Below are 15,834 nucleotides of genomic sequence, written 5' to 3'. Positions count from 1 at the left end.
TGTTTTTTTTCCAAAGGGAAGACTGCTGTGACTCAAGGTGTGTGTGTGTGTGTGTGTGTGTGTGTGTGTGTGTGTGTGTGTGTGTGTGTTACAAACAGGCTTTGGACTACACGCCAGGAACCTGGAGGAGAACCGATGTCCATCTGGAGAATCCAGAGTACCACACCAGATGGTTCTTTAAATACTTCCTGGGAAAAGGTCAGTGTTGCTCGTTTTTTTTTTTTTTTTTTTTAACACACACATGGTGTAAGTGTGAGATAATGAGAGAAATACACAGTGTGAGGGAGAGCCTTTGAGATGCAGAAATAAAAAATCCTCTGTTTCTTCCCTGGTCCACAGGACACTTCTTATCTTATGAAGTCAGCCTTGTCCTCACACTGCACTGCTCTTCATTCAAGGCCAAAACTTGTTAGCATCCAGCCATATCCCCACTGAGAGTCTAATCCCATACACTGTCCAGGGAGGAAGCCCATTGAGGACACACAGCCTCACCACCACTAGACAGAGCATGCCTCAAACAGATAATGCATTAAGATTGGACTGCCAGCTTCTGAAATGAGCCCAGGCTAGCAGGAGCCATTCACAGGAGCAGTCTCTGCTATTGTTGAAAAAAAAAAAAAAAACATTAGAAGCGGTCACCTGCTCCTCCACCTTTCTGACCCTCATCATCTCGCCATCCTCATTAATACCCCGCCTGTTCTCAGGCTCGGAGTGGAGGCGGCACAGAAAGTTGTGCAACAAAAAGATCATTGTCCGGGTTTCTTTACCGTGACTCGAATTAGGAGGAATGCCTTCTGCTTAAAAGGAACGAGCCCGAGAAGCATGGAGATAATTGTGAAGGAACGTTGGACAGCAAGACCAATGCCTTTTCTTCTGTAGCCAGGGTCTAATCATGGTACGGCATGGGCAGTTTAAAATGAGCCATGTCTCCAGAAAGTTGGCTCGACCTGTTTGGACTGCAGCTGAGCCATCTGTGTGTCACAGCCTGAGCAGAGCTAGAGACTACATCGTACAACACAACGCATTATGAACTCTAGGCCAATTATATTAACATATCCACTTCCTGTCTAATGAAGCATCCAATACAAAGACTTGAATTCTTAATTTCTTGATGATTAAGTGAAGAAAAGCAAAACAGTTTGACCTCGTTTGTTTGCCCGTTGTCTTGCATCGGATATGAAGACAACTCCTGATTGATTACAATGTGCTTTCTTCTCACACGGAGAGAGCTCAAGCTGTCTAAACTAATAAGTACATAATTGCAACCTTACCTTGCAATGTCATTGCTCACCTGAAGCATAAAAATATGGTTAATGGAGAATAAAGAGAGATAAAAACCAAATAGAGGAAGAAAATGAAATTATGGAAAAAGAGACATGACATGAGAGAAAAAGAAAGCATCAGAGGAGGACAAAGAAAGGGACAGCAATGCAGACAGAGATCCTGCGTCTAATTGGGTTTGGAGGTCTGTTGAGCATTGTTTCTGACGATGTTACCCTGTCAACCGAAGAAGCAGAGGCATGAATGTGTGACTCTGCTTTTGAGATCTTTGTCTGTGCCCATGTCACACACAGAGAGAACTGGGAGTGTGTGTGTGTGTGTGTGTGTGTGTGTGGGGGGGGTTAATGAATGGGAGAAAAGAATAAGTAGGAAGGAGAACAAAAAGGCCAAGAACCACAGGCCAAGACACCACAAGGGGATAAAAGGGGGTGATGAATACCTACAGAATAAGAGATAAAATATTCTACCTAAATAAGTAAAACTAAAACATCAGTCTTCTGATCATTCTTTGTGTGAGTATGTATGATTGTATCTGTATTATTATCTCTCTCTCTCTCTCTCTCTCTCTCTCTCTCTCTCTCTCTCTCTCTCTCTCTCTCTCTCCCTCAGTCCACCAGAACTACGTGGGTACAGATGCAGAGAAGAACCCCTTCTACCTGTCAGTCGTCCTCTCGGACCAGAACAACCAGCGGGTTCCTCAGTACAGAGCCATCCTCTGGAGAAAGTCGGTGAGTTCACCATTTGCACACCGGGTGGAACAAGTCACGCAATTAAAAGTCGCTATACCACAGTGTAAGAAATACTCCATAACAAGTAAAATAAGTTTTTGACATCTCGTAACGCTGTGAAGCAGTTTTTTTTAAATGTGGGTCCTGGTTTTGTTTATCATAGGACACATGGACACATGCAAAAAGGCAGAGAAAAAGAAGTACGCTAGCTAGTAAACATGGATGTAAACAATGCAGGATTTAGAATCTGCTTTTGCAGCTGTTTTATGAGGAAGGAAATGCATTCAACACATTTGTCAAACCTAAAGGATACACAAAATGCATTTTATGAATGTAAACATATCTGTTGTTTACATATCTGTTGTTTGCTCACAAGAAAACTCCACACGGCTCCTTTAAATACAAGTACAGAAGTACAGTATTAGCAGCAGCACAGCTGTGACTGTGTACATAATTATTATACTGTTCATTTGGATGCATCAGTGTGTAAGTAGCATTTTACAAATGGGGTCAAGCCCCTCCAAAAGGCCACAAGATAAGATGAGAGTAAAAAACAACAGCTGTAAATGGCAAAAAGCAAAATATAATAAGTTAACAGACTTGCATGTTGGGTGGGGGGTGTCATGAGATGATTATTATTGAGGTATAAAAAAAGGAAAAAACAAGTTCTGCTATACAAAGTTGCATTTTTCTCCAATATTTTTTTTTAACGAAATAATGGATAGTTTTACCTCTTTGGGCCTTGAAAAGTCATCTAAATGCAACCATCTGAGAAGCTGAGGGGGGAAATCTTGTTGGAGTAAAATGTACAGTATTTCCCTCTGAAATGTAGTGGAGTAGAGGTATAAAGTTGCATAAAATGTAAATACTCAAGTAAAGTATAAGCACCTCATTGGCTCATAGGATCTTTATTTTCTACTGAGTACACAGTTGTAGGTTGTACTTTAGGTGTATTTAAATATAAGGTGGCACAAAATGGCATGTTGAGGGACTATGTTACTCATTATTGTGTGTTTGTAGTGTGGTGACTCAGCTTCATGACGAAGATAGCTTGGATTTAATTTTGGCCTCCAGCCTCATCTGGAACTTGATTAGGTGCACCTCCGCTGCCTGATCACATTGATTTGTCTTCTGTCAGACTCTAACTGGTACAGGATGTTATTGTTGTTGTAACAGAACAACTTTGTTTGGCTTGAACTGCTCTGGTTTAATTTGGTTCTCTGTATTTATTGTATGAAAATATGTCGCAGGCTGTGAATTTCTTTTGGCTAATACTGAGTTTGCTGGATATTCTTTTAGAAATGAGCAACAGTGCGACAGGTTAGAGCAAGTGACTCCTCAGAGAAAAGAGTTTGTAATCCCTGATCTGTGTCATTCTTGTTCGCTCAGGGCACTCTGAAGATCAGCCTCCCCTACAGCCCGACTAAAACACTATCAGTCAAGTCCATCCTAAGGTGAGAAGTGCAGCCCGAGGCTCTACAGACGGCACAGTTCATTCACTCTATACAATACTTGTATGAAAATTAATATTTTTGGTTATCACATGCTGCTGCTGAGACATGAAGACTACGGATGTGATTGACAGGAAATCAAAGCCTCAAATTTGCCTAATTAGCATAAAAGTGGCATTTTCTTATGTCCAATGCACACAAATACACACACAAGTATACTGATAGTATGTTTCACAGTGTTTACTGTTGTGTATGTGCAAGCATATTTGCCACCAAGCTGCTTGTGTGTATGCTATTTTAACAACATATGATCATACCTACATGGAGATATTAAAGTCATTATATTGTTTTAAGTCTCTAGTGGGGTATGATAATATTCTTTTCGAATAAGATACAGACATGCAGATTGGTCTCTGTATGCTTGCATATTTACACATCATTAAACACACAACAATGAAACATACAATACACTCCAAATCCTCCTCACTTATGTGAACAGCTTTTACAAGGCCTTTATCAAATAGTGTAGGTATGATGAATTTATTATTTGAATCAGACAGACATTTTCAGTGTAGTTGTGAAGAACTGAAATGTAATTTGCTTTTGTCGGCCATCAGTTAAGGGCTGCAATTAGCAATTCTTTTCATTATCATTTTGTTTATAAAATGTTAGAACATTTATAAAAAAAGAAATGCCATTATAATTTTCCAGAGCACAAGGGGACATATTTATGTTGCTTGTTTTGTCTGATCAATAGTTCAAAACGATATTCAGTTAACTATAATATATGACAAAAAAAGCAGCACATCCTCATATTTAAGAAGCTGAAAGCAGAGAATGTTTAGCTATCCTAATTTTTACTGTTTTACCAGCTCAAACATATAAAAGTAGCCCAATCGCTGAGAAAAATACCCAATCTGACAAAACATATCTTTAACATTATGTTTCCAGTAGCAGATTTCGTAACCGACAGGTAACAGGATATAACAAGATGCATGAAACAGGAGATTGAAGATTATAAATTCCTCGGGCTGAGCGGCATCACCGCTCAAACTCTGAATGAGGACAAATGGTACAAACATGAGGAGAAATCCTCGCTCATTTTTCTGTGTAACCCCTTTGGGCCATTTGTCTTTCATCAATACTATAGTACCCCTTTTTCTTTTCTTTTTATTACTACTTCCTCCACTGGTGGCCGGCTGTGGCTCAGGTGGTACAGCGGCCGCCTACCAATTGGAAGTTGGTGGTTTGATCCCTGGCCCTGCAGTCCCATGTCAAAGTGTCCTTGGGCAAGACACTGAACCCCAAATTGCTACCCAATGCTGTGCCATCGGTGTGTGAGAGCGTGTGAATGTTTATCTGATGAGCAGGTGCCACCTTGTAGGCAGCCTTGGCCACAGTGTATGAATGTGTGTGAATGGTGAATGGTTCCTGTACTCTGTAAAAGTGCTATGAGTAGTCGTTAAGACTAGCAAAGCGCTATAGAAATACTGTCCATTTATATTAACTCCTCATTTTCTTTTTCTTCTTCTTCTCCAGTGCAATGAACATGGACAGGTTTGAGAAAGGCCCCAGGGAGATCCTCAACCCGGAGATTCAGAAGGTGAGATTTAGAACATCAGCCAGCTCTTATTTAAATCCATTTCATGCCAGGCATGATCAGCAGCATCTAAACTGTATACTATCCTCAGGCTGGAGTGCTTGTCATTGTGAATAATAATTGTTGTATCCTCTTTCCTCAGGATCTGCTGGTGTTGGAGGAACAGGAGGTATAGGATGATACTGCTCTCGCAGTACAGTTTAGCTTATTCATTAATTGGTTATGGTAGCGATCATTTGTTTTCAAGGATAAAGACTACAGTACTTATTTTATGTCCTTTCCAGTACAACGTAGAAAAGCTTTTTTGCACACCTCTTTTGTCGGGCAGGTGCGTAGGATATTATCAAAAGTAGCAGATCAGGAGCTTTAGAAAGAGTCCCGCACGCTGACCATTACGCAAGGAATAATTTATTTAGAAAATAAATATTGGTCTTAGACATTCATCAGGTATGTCCTTTCCAGTAACCTTCACATACTGTACCCACATATAACATATATCCAAATGTTTGATTCTTTATTGACTCTATCTGGTAAAAGTATCTGCCATACTTGCAGCTTGCAGGAAAAAAATATTAAATATATCTCCAACTACAGTTTATTATTTATATTAATTACTTTATTCATTCATTTGTATTTGTCTCATGTTATTGTACAGTAAAAGCATGCTATTAATACTGTCTTCATGTTGTGTAAATACTCCCTCTGTATATCTTTGTTCTTATTTTTCCATAAAGACTGATAATTAGCAGTTTAAATACCGTTTTATGTATCTTTTGCATTATATTTCTGACAATAGCAGCACTGTATGTTAATAGACCGTAATATTAAATGCATGAAATGTAAATTATTTCATAATTGTAACCCAGCTATAATTTTGTAGGGTTCAGTCAACTTTAAATTTGGCGTCCTGTTTGCCAAAGACGGACAGCTCACAGATGACGAGATGTTTAGCAATGGTAAATCTCTCTAACTTTTTTCAATGTCCAAAACTATTAAAGGGATGGAAAGCACTATGTTGCCAAGAGTGAGATGAGAAGATCAATACCATTTTCATATCTGTCCATTTAATATGAAGCTGGAGGCAGCAGCCGGTTAGTTTAGCTTAGCATAAAGACTGGAAACGGGGAAACGACTACAGTAGCCTGGTTCTGAACACAACAAAATCCGCCAACCAGCATCTCTAAGGGTCTCTAACATGTTATATCTCATTTATTTACTGCGCCTAGCCAAGTAAAAATCTGGCACGCATCTCCCCCTGCTTGTTGTTTTTACACGTTTTTCATACAGATTGAACAAACAAGATGGTAATTAGTGATCTTTAGAGGTTTTTCCATGTGGATTTTATTACTTTAAGACAGAGCCGGGCTAGATGTTTTTCCTTGTTTCCCGTCGTGCTTAGGCTAAGCTAAGCGGCTGCTGGTGTTAGTTTATTATTTAGTGTAAAAACATGAGAGTGCCATCAATCTTCTCATTTAAGTCATGGATGGAAAGCGTATAAGGGTATTTCGCAATATGTCAAGCTATCCCTGTATCAAAACAAAATGTACTGCAATAGAAGATTTCCGCTAAGTCAAAAGTCCTGTGTTTGTTGGTTTCAGAGACGGGAAGTGAGAGCTTTGATAAGTTTCTCAATCTTCTGGGTGATTCCATTACACTGCAGGGATGGGCAGGTTACCGTGGAGGGCTAGACACCAAGAGTAAGAGATCTGCTGAATGACGTATTGGCATCATTTTAAAGTAAAAGGCCTTTGATTTTGCCAATTACCTTTGTCATTCGCTTTTCACCTGCAGATGACACTACAGGGATTAAGTCCATCTACACAGTGTATCAGGGCCATGAGCTCATGTTCCATGTGTCCACCATGTTACCCTACTCTAAAGAGAATAAGCAGCAGGTGGGTGTCTGCATGTGTTTTTGTCCTGTTATATAGTTTACATTTTTAGCCACCCTAGGGAAGTGCCAATGTCGGTCCACCACTATGTCCCAGATTGGAATATCTCAACTACTGGATGGATTGACATGAAATTTGGCTCTGCCATTCAGGATCCCCAAAGGATGAATCCTATAGACCTTGTTGATCCCCTGACTTTTCCTCTAGCTCCACCATGAGGTTAACATTTGCGGTTTTGAGTAAATGGTTCAACACCTATCAGATGGATTGCCATTAGGTTTGGTTCAGACATTCATGTTCCCCTGAGGATGATTTAAAATCTTAATTTCACTTCTCTTTCACCACCAACTCTGCCCAAAGATCAGACCCCTTTGGTTGTGCTATATTAAAGAAGTTGCAGAAACTTTAATTGCACAGCAGTCACAGGTCTTCATCTCTCTGTCATTTAGCAGAGAAAAGCCTCTACTTTAACAGCACTCTGATAGGAGGCCAGTACAATGGCAGCCAACATGGCTAAATGTTCTCAATATAGGAAGAAAAGGAGAAGAAAGGACGTTAGTGCTTTACTGTAGAGCTCCATTCAGTAATGCCAATATTAGTGCGTATGATTTAAAAGGGCTGCTCCTTGGCAGATCTAACACGTAATTGGATTTCTTCTTAAGATAAAAAAAAAAAGACATTCATGGCGGTCAAAAATAAGGAACAGTCTGTGCTCGTACTGCATGTGAGTGTGGCTGCTCGTCTATTGCTTGTCTCCCATCCACCTGAGAGGCAAAAACTGTGAGATATGATTGTATTTCACACCTGGGCGCAGAGTCACTCTGCAGTGTATAGTCAGTTCAGTTTAACTGGTGAAGTTGTACTGTAGTGTTAATTTCACTCCAAAGGTGTTGGATATAAAGAAAATCACCTGTTAAATATTTATTCTCCTGTTTCCTTTTCAGAACTGTTAACTTATGTAATTTATTACAACAACTCACTGAAGAATATTACGGCAGTTGGATTGTTGTTTGCACTATTTAAGAGTCAAATGTAGTTATTGCAATACTGTATTGCATTTTCCGTAGGTTTGTGTGTTGGTATTGTGTGTGTGAGCAAATATAGATGAATATGTGAATATATGTAGTATTTGTGTCTATGTATGTATGTATGTATGTATGTATGTATGTATGTATGTATGTTTGTATGCAGTTGTCTGGATTTTATCTTGGGGGCAGGAGGGGTATTGTACTTACATTTATCAGGTGCACAGAAACACGACTCCAAATGAATGCTAATTGTGTGTCTGCTGGATGTGTAAAAGGCAATTGTGTGCTAAGATACAGTTTGCTGCTCTGCCCCTAAGTGACCATAAAATCAATTAATCCCGGTTTAAAGACAGTTCCTGTCTCGCACGCATGAATCACAGAGTACTGAGGTTAAGTTGCGGTTTTCTTCCTCATCTTGTGTCCCTTTATGTCCTCTCTGGCAGGTGGAGAGGAAGAGACACATTGGAAATGACATTGTTACCATAGTATTCCAGGAAGGGGATGACGCATCGTCGTCCTTCAAACCGTCTATGATCCGATCGCACTTCACCCGTATCCTTCACACCTACAATGATTGTCAGAGAAATGAAGTGGTAATCAGCGTCATGTTGAGCAAAGCTTCTGCGATTGAACAGATATCACATCAGCCCTGTAACACTAAAAATACATGGATTGCTATTCTGTCTGCTATATAATCAGTATTTCCTTCACTTCACCTCCAGATATTTTTGCATTAGTTAGGTATAATAGCCAGAATGACAGTTACAGGTGAGTCCTTAGATTAATGTTGTATGTGTATGGTGTTCCAATCCAGAACTGTTTTTGAACTTCTCGACTGAAAAGTTCTGGCTACTTGGTCCTCTTGATTGTTTCTGTGATTTAAAAAAGTAGTAGACTTTACTTTGCCATACTGTGTGACATGCTCTACATCCGTTGTAAGTGTAAGAGAGATGTTATATATCTTCTCTTTGTCACAGGTTGAAGATATTCTCAGAGGAGAGTGTTCCACTGTTTGGACCTCCTCTCCCATCTCCGCCTGTATTTACTGATCACCAAGAATTCAGGGACTTTTTATTAGTCAAATGTAAGTAAATAAAACAAAGAAAATGAGAACATGGCCAATACATGCACCATCCCTGTTTCCTTTTTTCCTAATGTGATCTCGCTTCATCTCCTGCAGTAATCAATGGAGAGAAAGCCACACTGGAGACGCCAACGTTTGCCCAAAAGCGTCAGCGGACCCTTGACATGTTGATCCGCTCGCTGTACCAGGACCTCATGCCTGACCTGCACAAGGTACCGCACAGCTGCACTGCTAATTACCTAGTCTAGTGTCTTGTTCATTCTTGGATAGACATACTTTTTTGTCCATCCAAGTTGTCTCCTCCTTGTCACTTCAGTCCCTGGTAGTGACTGTAGCCACTCCTGAGTTGTGTTCTTCTGTTTTCCACTGCAGCCCTCAGTCTGCCGCCGCATACTGCACCACACCGACTGGATATTACTGCAATGCTGACTTTCTCAGCAGGGCTCTCTCTCCTCACATCACTTTTGTTCCTATTTCTCTTGTTTTCTTCTCCCCTCCTTTCACTGTTGCTCCTAACACTACTTAGTTCTCACTGTGTTAATACTGCCGCTGTTCTCACCCACCTGCCAGGGTCAGTCTCTAAGACCCCTTTCTGCTTTCTTTTTCTCTCTCTGTGTTTCTGTGCACGTTGGTGTTCCACGTTTAGGTTCCTTTTTCTCCTCAGAACATGTTAAATCGGCGGTCCTTCAGCGACGTGCTGCCTGAGTCTCCAAAGTCGGCACGCAAGAAGGAGGAGGCACGGCAGGCCGAATTTGTCAGAATAGGGCAGGTAAGGAAGAAGAAAAAAAAAAGCACACACACACACACACACACACACACATACATACACACACAAACCAAAAGTATTACCAACCAACCAGAGCTCTGCAGTAAGAAGGCAGAAACACATGGAAACCAAGATACACAAACACAACTAAGAAACCTAAACACATGCACATGTAAGCACAAAAAAACGTTGAACTTTGTTATCATTGAACACACAGTAATATCAGCAGTTATTCAACTTGTCGGTCAATGTAAATTTTTTTACATACATTTATAAAAATGATATTCACCTTTCGTAGTTGCCTCAATTTTAAAATGTTTTAACAGAAGAAATCATGTCACTTTTACATATTATATATTTCATTATTGTAATTTAATATTAAATTCAGGATAGGTTCGGTGTTGGGGGACAAAATCATCAGTCCATGTTTTGTGCAGAAATGCATTGTACACGGCTTTATCAGTCTATAATGAAATCAAGTGGGTATTTTCCAAATGTAGTCTTTTTAGTGACCCTTATAGACACTTATTTGCCAGTGCATTTTTCAATATTCATACAATGTTGAGCCAAATAGAGAAACTGCGGGGCGTTAGCAGTGCTGCAGACATCTCTCTCATATGTGAGGAAGATCTGTGACTCTTTATACTTGGATACAGTAATTTAAGAGCTGCAATTCCAGACGAACAGCTAAGTGAACTGGACACCTCCTTTCAGGAGGATCAGGATGAAATAATATACTGTAGGAACTCTGGGCTGATGTAATCACCATTACACCACTGTTCTGGGTGCTGACGTAACTATCATTATACAGGAACAAAGACCAAAGAACAAAAAAAAGAGAAGTGCGTAGAGAACTGTCCGAGGGGCTAAACCTAGATGACCTTTGGCTTTATGGAAATAATTTGTTTCAAGTAATTTGTGGGGTATTAGATATTCTATAGACAAATGTGTGGCCTATTGTGAACTGAAGCCTGTTGTGCTAAAACTCAAGAAGGTCTGGTTTATAGGTCTCAGTCTACTTTGAAAATAAACACTTGGTGGGTATTTTCCATTGCAGCTGCACACTGTCAAACAGACTGCTCGAAGAAATTAGGTTAGCGAAGTCGGTACCTTTTTTGAATTAGTTCATTGAGATATATGTGTATGCTACTAAATTAATTCTGTCTCTGTTGTTTCTTTTGTTTATCTTCAGTTGCTAACCCTTGTTCTTGTTGTTACTGATTGTTTTCTACCTGGTTTCTCTTGCTCGTGTCGCTCTCTGCTCATAAACACAAAGCCGAGGCCTCGACACATTGTGCTGTAAAGCGTGAAAACAAAGGAAGGCAGACGTGTCAAGTCATTGATTATCCAGTTTTGAAGAGACAAGGTGTTTGTCCTCAACTAAACTGACTCTCTCAATGTGTAATACACATTGTACACAATGATTTCCTGTTGTCATGGATTCCTTTTTTATGGATATTTTCTCACGGATGACAAAGTACACTGCACTACCAAGTCATTGTTCTGTTGGTTGGTATTGATTTCATTATCTCCAGATTGCTTGTTTATGCAGATATGTAAATAGAAATGCCTCACTCTGCAGCTGGCTGCTGCTTGAGCGTTTGTGTACACTGTATTCTATTTGAGATTTAAAGCAATTACACCTTTTTATTTATTTTGTAGTAGGCTATGCAGTTCGGGACTACCAATACAATAATCTGTCTGCTTGTTCAGGTACACATTCAGCTAGTTGGAAGGAAACGAACACACCATTATAGGCCTGTTTAGTAAGATGTGATAGCCGCATTCCTACACTTATAAAACGCAATTCAATGTGGAAGTAATCTTGAAGTAATCCAAGTATTCAGAATACGTTACTCAGATTGAGTAACGTAACGGAATACGTTACAAATTACATTTGTGGGCATGTATTCTGTATTTTGTAACGAAATACGTTTGGAAAGTATCCTTCCCAACACTGGTTATGCATTTATATGCACGATTCACATGCAGTTCATGCAGGGTCCATGATTTGAAAGTCTTGTCCAGACATTGTCCAGTGTTTAAATATTAAGCACATTATTTATTTTAAGAAGTGATCAGTTACTTTAAGTGTAGGTGTAAAATGTGTGCAACCTAAAGTGGTACATGGCACACTCAAGTACAATTATACGGTACTTGTACTTTAATGGAGTGTTTCCATTTAATGCCACTTTATGCTTCTAATCCACTACATTTCAGAGGGAAACATTTTACTTTTTACAAAGCATGGGACACAATTAGAGAAAACCTGTATATATGTGGGGCTCCGTGTTACGTTTTAGATGTCCAAGAGTTGGTAGCCGTTTCACCAAAGATGTATTTCTCCTCTAAACTCGTCAGCTTGTTTCATTTAAATCAGTTTAATCACTTCAAGGCCAAAAGTGGTAAACTTATCCAATATTTCATCAGCAAAAAACAAAAGATTAGAGAAAAGTCTGAAAAATGAATAAAAATGTATGTTTCCGAATTTCATTTTTTTCTTCTTTCCTACCTCATTAATTACTTTACGACCCATCAGATTTATTTTGTGACCCTTTGGCGGGAGGCCAAACCCTAGGTTGGGAACCACTGGATTAAAATACCAACAGTAGGGCTCCTGGGTAGCTCACCTGGTAGTTTGCCTGCCCATATATATCTGATCATCCTCGATGCAGCGACCTGCGGCCCTTTGCTGCATGTCATTCCCCCTCTCTCTCCCCTTTCATGTCTTTAGCTAAAATGCCCATAAAATAATCTTAAAATAATAATCTTTAAAACTAGCTCCACCAGCTACAACAGTTAAATGCTACTTACACATTGTTGCATCCGTGTTAACACTCTAACAATGTATAAGTAATCACTGACTGAAACTTGAAGCACATTTTGCTCTACTTTTATTTTGAATGCAGGACTTTTACATGTGCATTGTTGTTTTGGTGTTTTGGTTCTTCCAGCACTGCAGGCCAAAGCATACAGACTTGACAGATGTCTCTGTTGTTGCCTAATATCTGATACCATTTTATTATTTTAGGCTCTGAAGCTGAAGACCATTGTGAGAGGAGATGCCCCAACTAGCCTTGTTACCACCGGCCTGTGCAGGAAAGAAGTGAGAGCATGTCTTTGAGACATTTTACTTTAGTCATTTAATCTGCTACTGAATCCGAAAATGTTATTTCCTTGAAGCAATTGAAAGAAATCTGATTCCTTAATTTAAATATCTCCAAAACAATATTCTGCAGTGCAAGTGGATATTAATTCCATTATGCTTGCCGCTGTGTATATCTACATGTGTCTGTATGTTTGTCTGTCTGCGCATGTATGCTGCAGCCATGGGAGTCCCAGTCGTTCTGCAGCACATTCCCCTACGAGATCGTGTGTGCCGACTCGTGGGGTCAGTCTCTGCTGGCTGCCACCGACACGGCGGGGGTCATGCTGCTGGATGGTGAGGTCATCCCTAATTGATATCTCCCCATGTCCTCTAAAATAAAGCCACCCATCCATATCAATTCAGTTCTGCGCTCAGCAGAATGCCAAGGCCAACAGCTGACATAATGATGATAATGATGTTGTCCATGTTTTAGGCCCTGATCCAGCTCTGTCCAACGCTGGTGAGTGCCATGCAACCGATCCTCCGGTTTCTTGCTCCCAGGATTATTTTTAGTTTTACAAATATTTCGACCCCAGTTATTACAAATTTGACAGACTTTACCCATCTGTTTATTATGATGTATGCGTCGTGTTTCAGAGACGCAGGCTGTGCCCCCAGTGCAGGTGTTTGACAAAACCATGGTGGTGAAGCAGGTGCACGTTCTCGAGCCTCAGGACCTGCTTATCACCAGAGCTGACAAAGGTAGGCTTGGACCACAACACCCCCATCCCTGCAGCACATCAGAGAATGCCTCCCCCAGGAACCATCCTTTTTCATGCCCTCATTCATTCTTCATTTCAACTGTATTAACAGCTCATTGTTCTTTTCTCATTATTCCCACCCCTCTTTCTTATTTCATCTCTGTCATCTCATTCTGTGTTGCTCAGTACATACTTACCCTTTCCACCTCCGTTTGCCCAGTGAACACATTGATCTCTGGCTGTGATCTAAGGAAGCTGACCTATAGAGAACCAATCCCCATCATGTGTGTGTGTGTGTGTGTGTGTGTGTGTGTGTGTGTGTGTGTGTGTGTGTGTGTGTGTGTGTGTGTGTGTGTGTGTGTGTGTGTGTGTGTGTGTGTGTGTGTGTGTGTGTGTGTGTGTGTGTGTGTGTGTGTGTGTGTGTGTGTGTGTGTGTGTGTGTGTGTGTGTGTATACTGCAGGACTGGATTGACTGTGAGAGAGCAGTGTGCTAAAAACATGCAGACAGATAAAATGAACACATATAGACCCACAAGCATAAAAACAACAAAACACAAACAGTATAAACAAGAAGTCGCTGTGTACTAACAACCAGCTGTTGGATTCCTCTCATGTTTGCCTCAACCAGAAGAACATGTAATTAATTACTCTGCAGATGATTAGCTAACCCTAATATTGACAAACAGGGTTGACTTGCTTTTGATAGTGATTATGTGATGGCAGCACAAACATTTGTCACGAATGTGTGTGGGCTTTGATTAAGCTTCTGAGAGAGCATTAGCCTTAAGAAGCCTCCTAGTAATCCTCCTGCAGTACAGCATCATTGTCTGGCCGTGGGAAGGATGCTAAAAATGAGAGATGGCGAATTAAACTTCGTCTAAAACAGAAGTGGCTTTTGTTTTGTTTCCAGGGAAGGACGCTCGGCTCTATGTGTACAGACTCAGCACGCTCAAGAGAGGCCTGGAGGAGAAGCAGCTGGTCAGAAGCAAGTGTGACAGCCGGGAAAATAAACTGGAGAAAACTAAAGGTAGGACACAATATAAGGCATGCGAGAATAAACATAGAGTTGCACACGCTGCAAATGAATCCCGACAACAAAAAAGAAAAACTGTAATAAACTGTAATCTGGAGAAATGTACTTGGATTCAGCTGTCTTAAAACAATAGTTGTGGTGCCCATATTTACACTACATTCAAACAGTTTTTTTGCTTTCTGCAATTATTTCTCCTGTTCATACTGGCCATTTAGAGATCCCCTCCTAATGCACACAGACATGTCAGCCTAAAGCAGGATATTGTGACCTTTTATGAATGTCCTTTTGGCAGTGCAAACACTCAGCCTCTGAACTGCTGCTGGTGCCATGCCAGCTCTCTGTGGTGGATGCATTGATTTGTGGGATGATGCCAGGGAACAACACCTACAGCACAGCACATGTCCAATGTACTGTCTGGCTCTCTATCTCTAACGCTCTCCTCCCTCTTCCTCTTTGTCCCAGGCTGTCATTTATACTCCATTAACACCCACCACGGCTCAGAGCTGAGGATAGTAGCAGCCATCAGGAACAAACTCCTCCTCATCACCAGGAAACATCCACGTTTTGAAGGTTTCAGTGCCGTCGCCCCAGGCGCAGACTCACCAGTAGAGGAGTTTCAGTACATACGGGTACGCTAAATTCTAAATGAGTGAATCAAATAATTAATAAATGGATGGAATGAATGAATAAGATAATATACCGTTAATTCCCTTTATAAAGCAATAAGGGGAATTTTAAAGTGTCTCAATTGCCCCAGTTTGCATCACAAAATTACTATATGTACTACTTCTCAGAGTCAAGATTATGTTATATCAATTCTGAGCACACAGACGTGATACACATATTTTTCAATTAAGTGTGACTTACACTTTCCAAGGATGCAATGTCCAAAGCAAATAAACACTTAGAAATCAGAAAAAGACGTTCCTTATAACCCTAAACTTGCCTGATAATCCTGACATTTGAAAGTTTTTCAAACTAATCCAGTTATAGGTGTCTGCACATCCATGGGTAAATTGCAAAAAGGAACTAGCTAGCATGGCATACTTTTAATGGTGCCAATTTGCCAAAGTGTGTGTGTGTTGTGTGTTGTGTGTGTTGTGTGTTGTGTGTTGTGTGTGT

At 40.4% G+C, this 15,834-nt stretch overlaps 1 protein-coding gene across 5 annotated transcripts in view; it reads left to right on the top strand.

Annotated features, from left to right (window-relative positions):
- The window catches only part of garnl3 (GTPase activating Rap/RanGAP domain like 3), a 71,491-nt gene that overhangs the window by 40,204 nt on the left and 15,453 nt on the right, over positions 1 to 15,834 (top strand). For 3 of the 5 annotated variants that reach the window (XM_028601064.1, XM_028601062.1, XM_028601065.1), the window contains exons 4-22: positions 99 to 198; positions 1,891 to 2,009; positions 3,399 to 3,463; positions 5,000 to 5,063; positions 5,203 to 5,229; positions 5,941 to 6,016; positions 6,659 to 6,757; positions 6,852 to 6,955; positions 8,424 to 8,532; positions 8,703 to 8,748; positions 8,958 to 9,064; positions 9,161 to 9,276; positions 9,711 to 9,833; positions 12,862 to 12,936; positions 13,158 to 13,272; positions 13,412 to 13,438; positions 13,576 to 13,680; positions 14,590 to 14,706; positions 15,175 to 15,341. In XM_028601064.1, coding sequence (XP_028456865.1) covers positions 99 to 198; positions 1,891 to 2,009; positions 3,399 to 3,463; positions 5,000 to 5,063; positions 5,203 to 5,229; positions 5,941 to 6,016; positions 6,659 to 6,757; positions 6,852 to 6,955; positions 8,424 to 8,532; positions 8,703 to 8,748; positions 8,958 to 9,064; positions 9,161 to 9,276; positions 9,711 to 9,833; positions 12,862 to 12,936; positions 13,158 to 13,272; positions 13,412 to 13,438; positions 13,576 to 13,680; positions 14,590 to 14,706; positions 15,175 to 15,341 — 1,761 coding nt within the window. The remainder of the gene's footprint in view (positions 1 to 98; positions 199 to 1,890; positions 2,010 to 3,398; positions 3,464 to 4,999; positions 5,064 to 5,202; positions 5,230 to 5,940; positions 6,017 to 6,658; positions 6,758 to 6,851; positions 6,956 to 8,423; positions 8,533 to 8,702; positions 8,749 to 8,957; positions 9,065 to 9,160; positions 9,277 to 9,710; positions 9,834 to 12,861; positions 12,937 to 13,157; positions 13,273 to 13,411; positions 13,439 to 13,575; positions 13,681 to 14,589; positions 14,707 to 15,174; positions 15,342 to 15,834) is intronic. The other 2 variants (XM_028601067.1, XM_028601063.1) reach the window with 1 other exon arrangement.

The sequence above is a fragment of the Perca flavescens genome, chromosome 16 (assembly GCF_004354835.1).
Source record: "Perca flavescens isolate YP-PL-M2 chromosome 16, PFLA_1.0, whole genome shotgun sequence".
Classification (NCBI taxonomy): Eukaryota; Metazoa; Chordata; class Actinopteri; order Perciformes; family Percidae; genus Perca; species Perca flavescens.
This window is presented reverse-complemented; position numbering and strand designations above follow the sequence as displayed.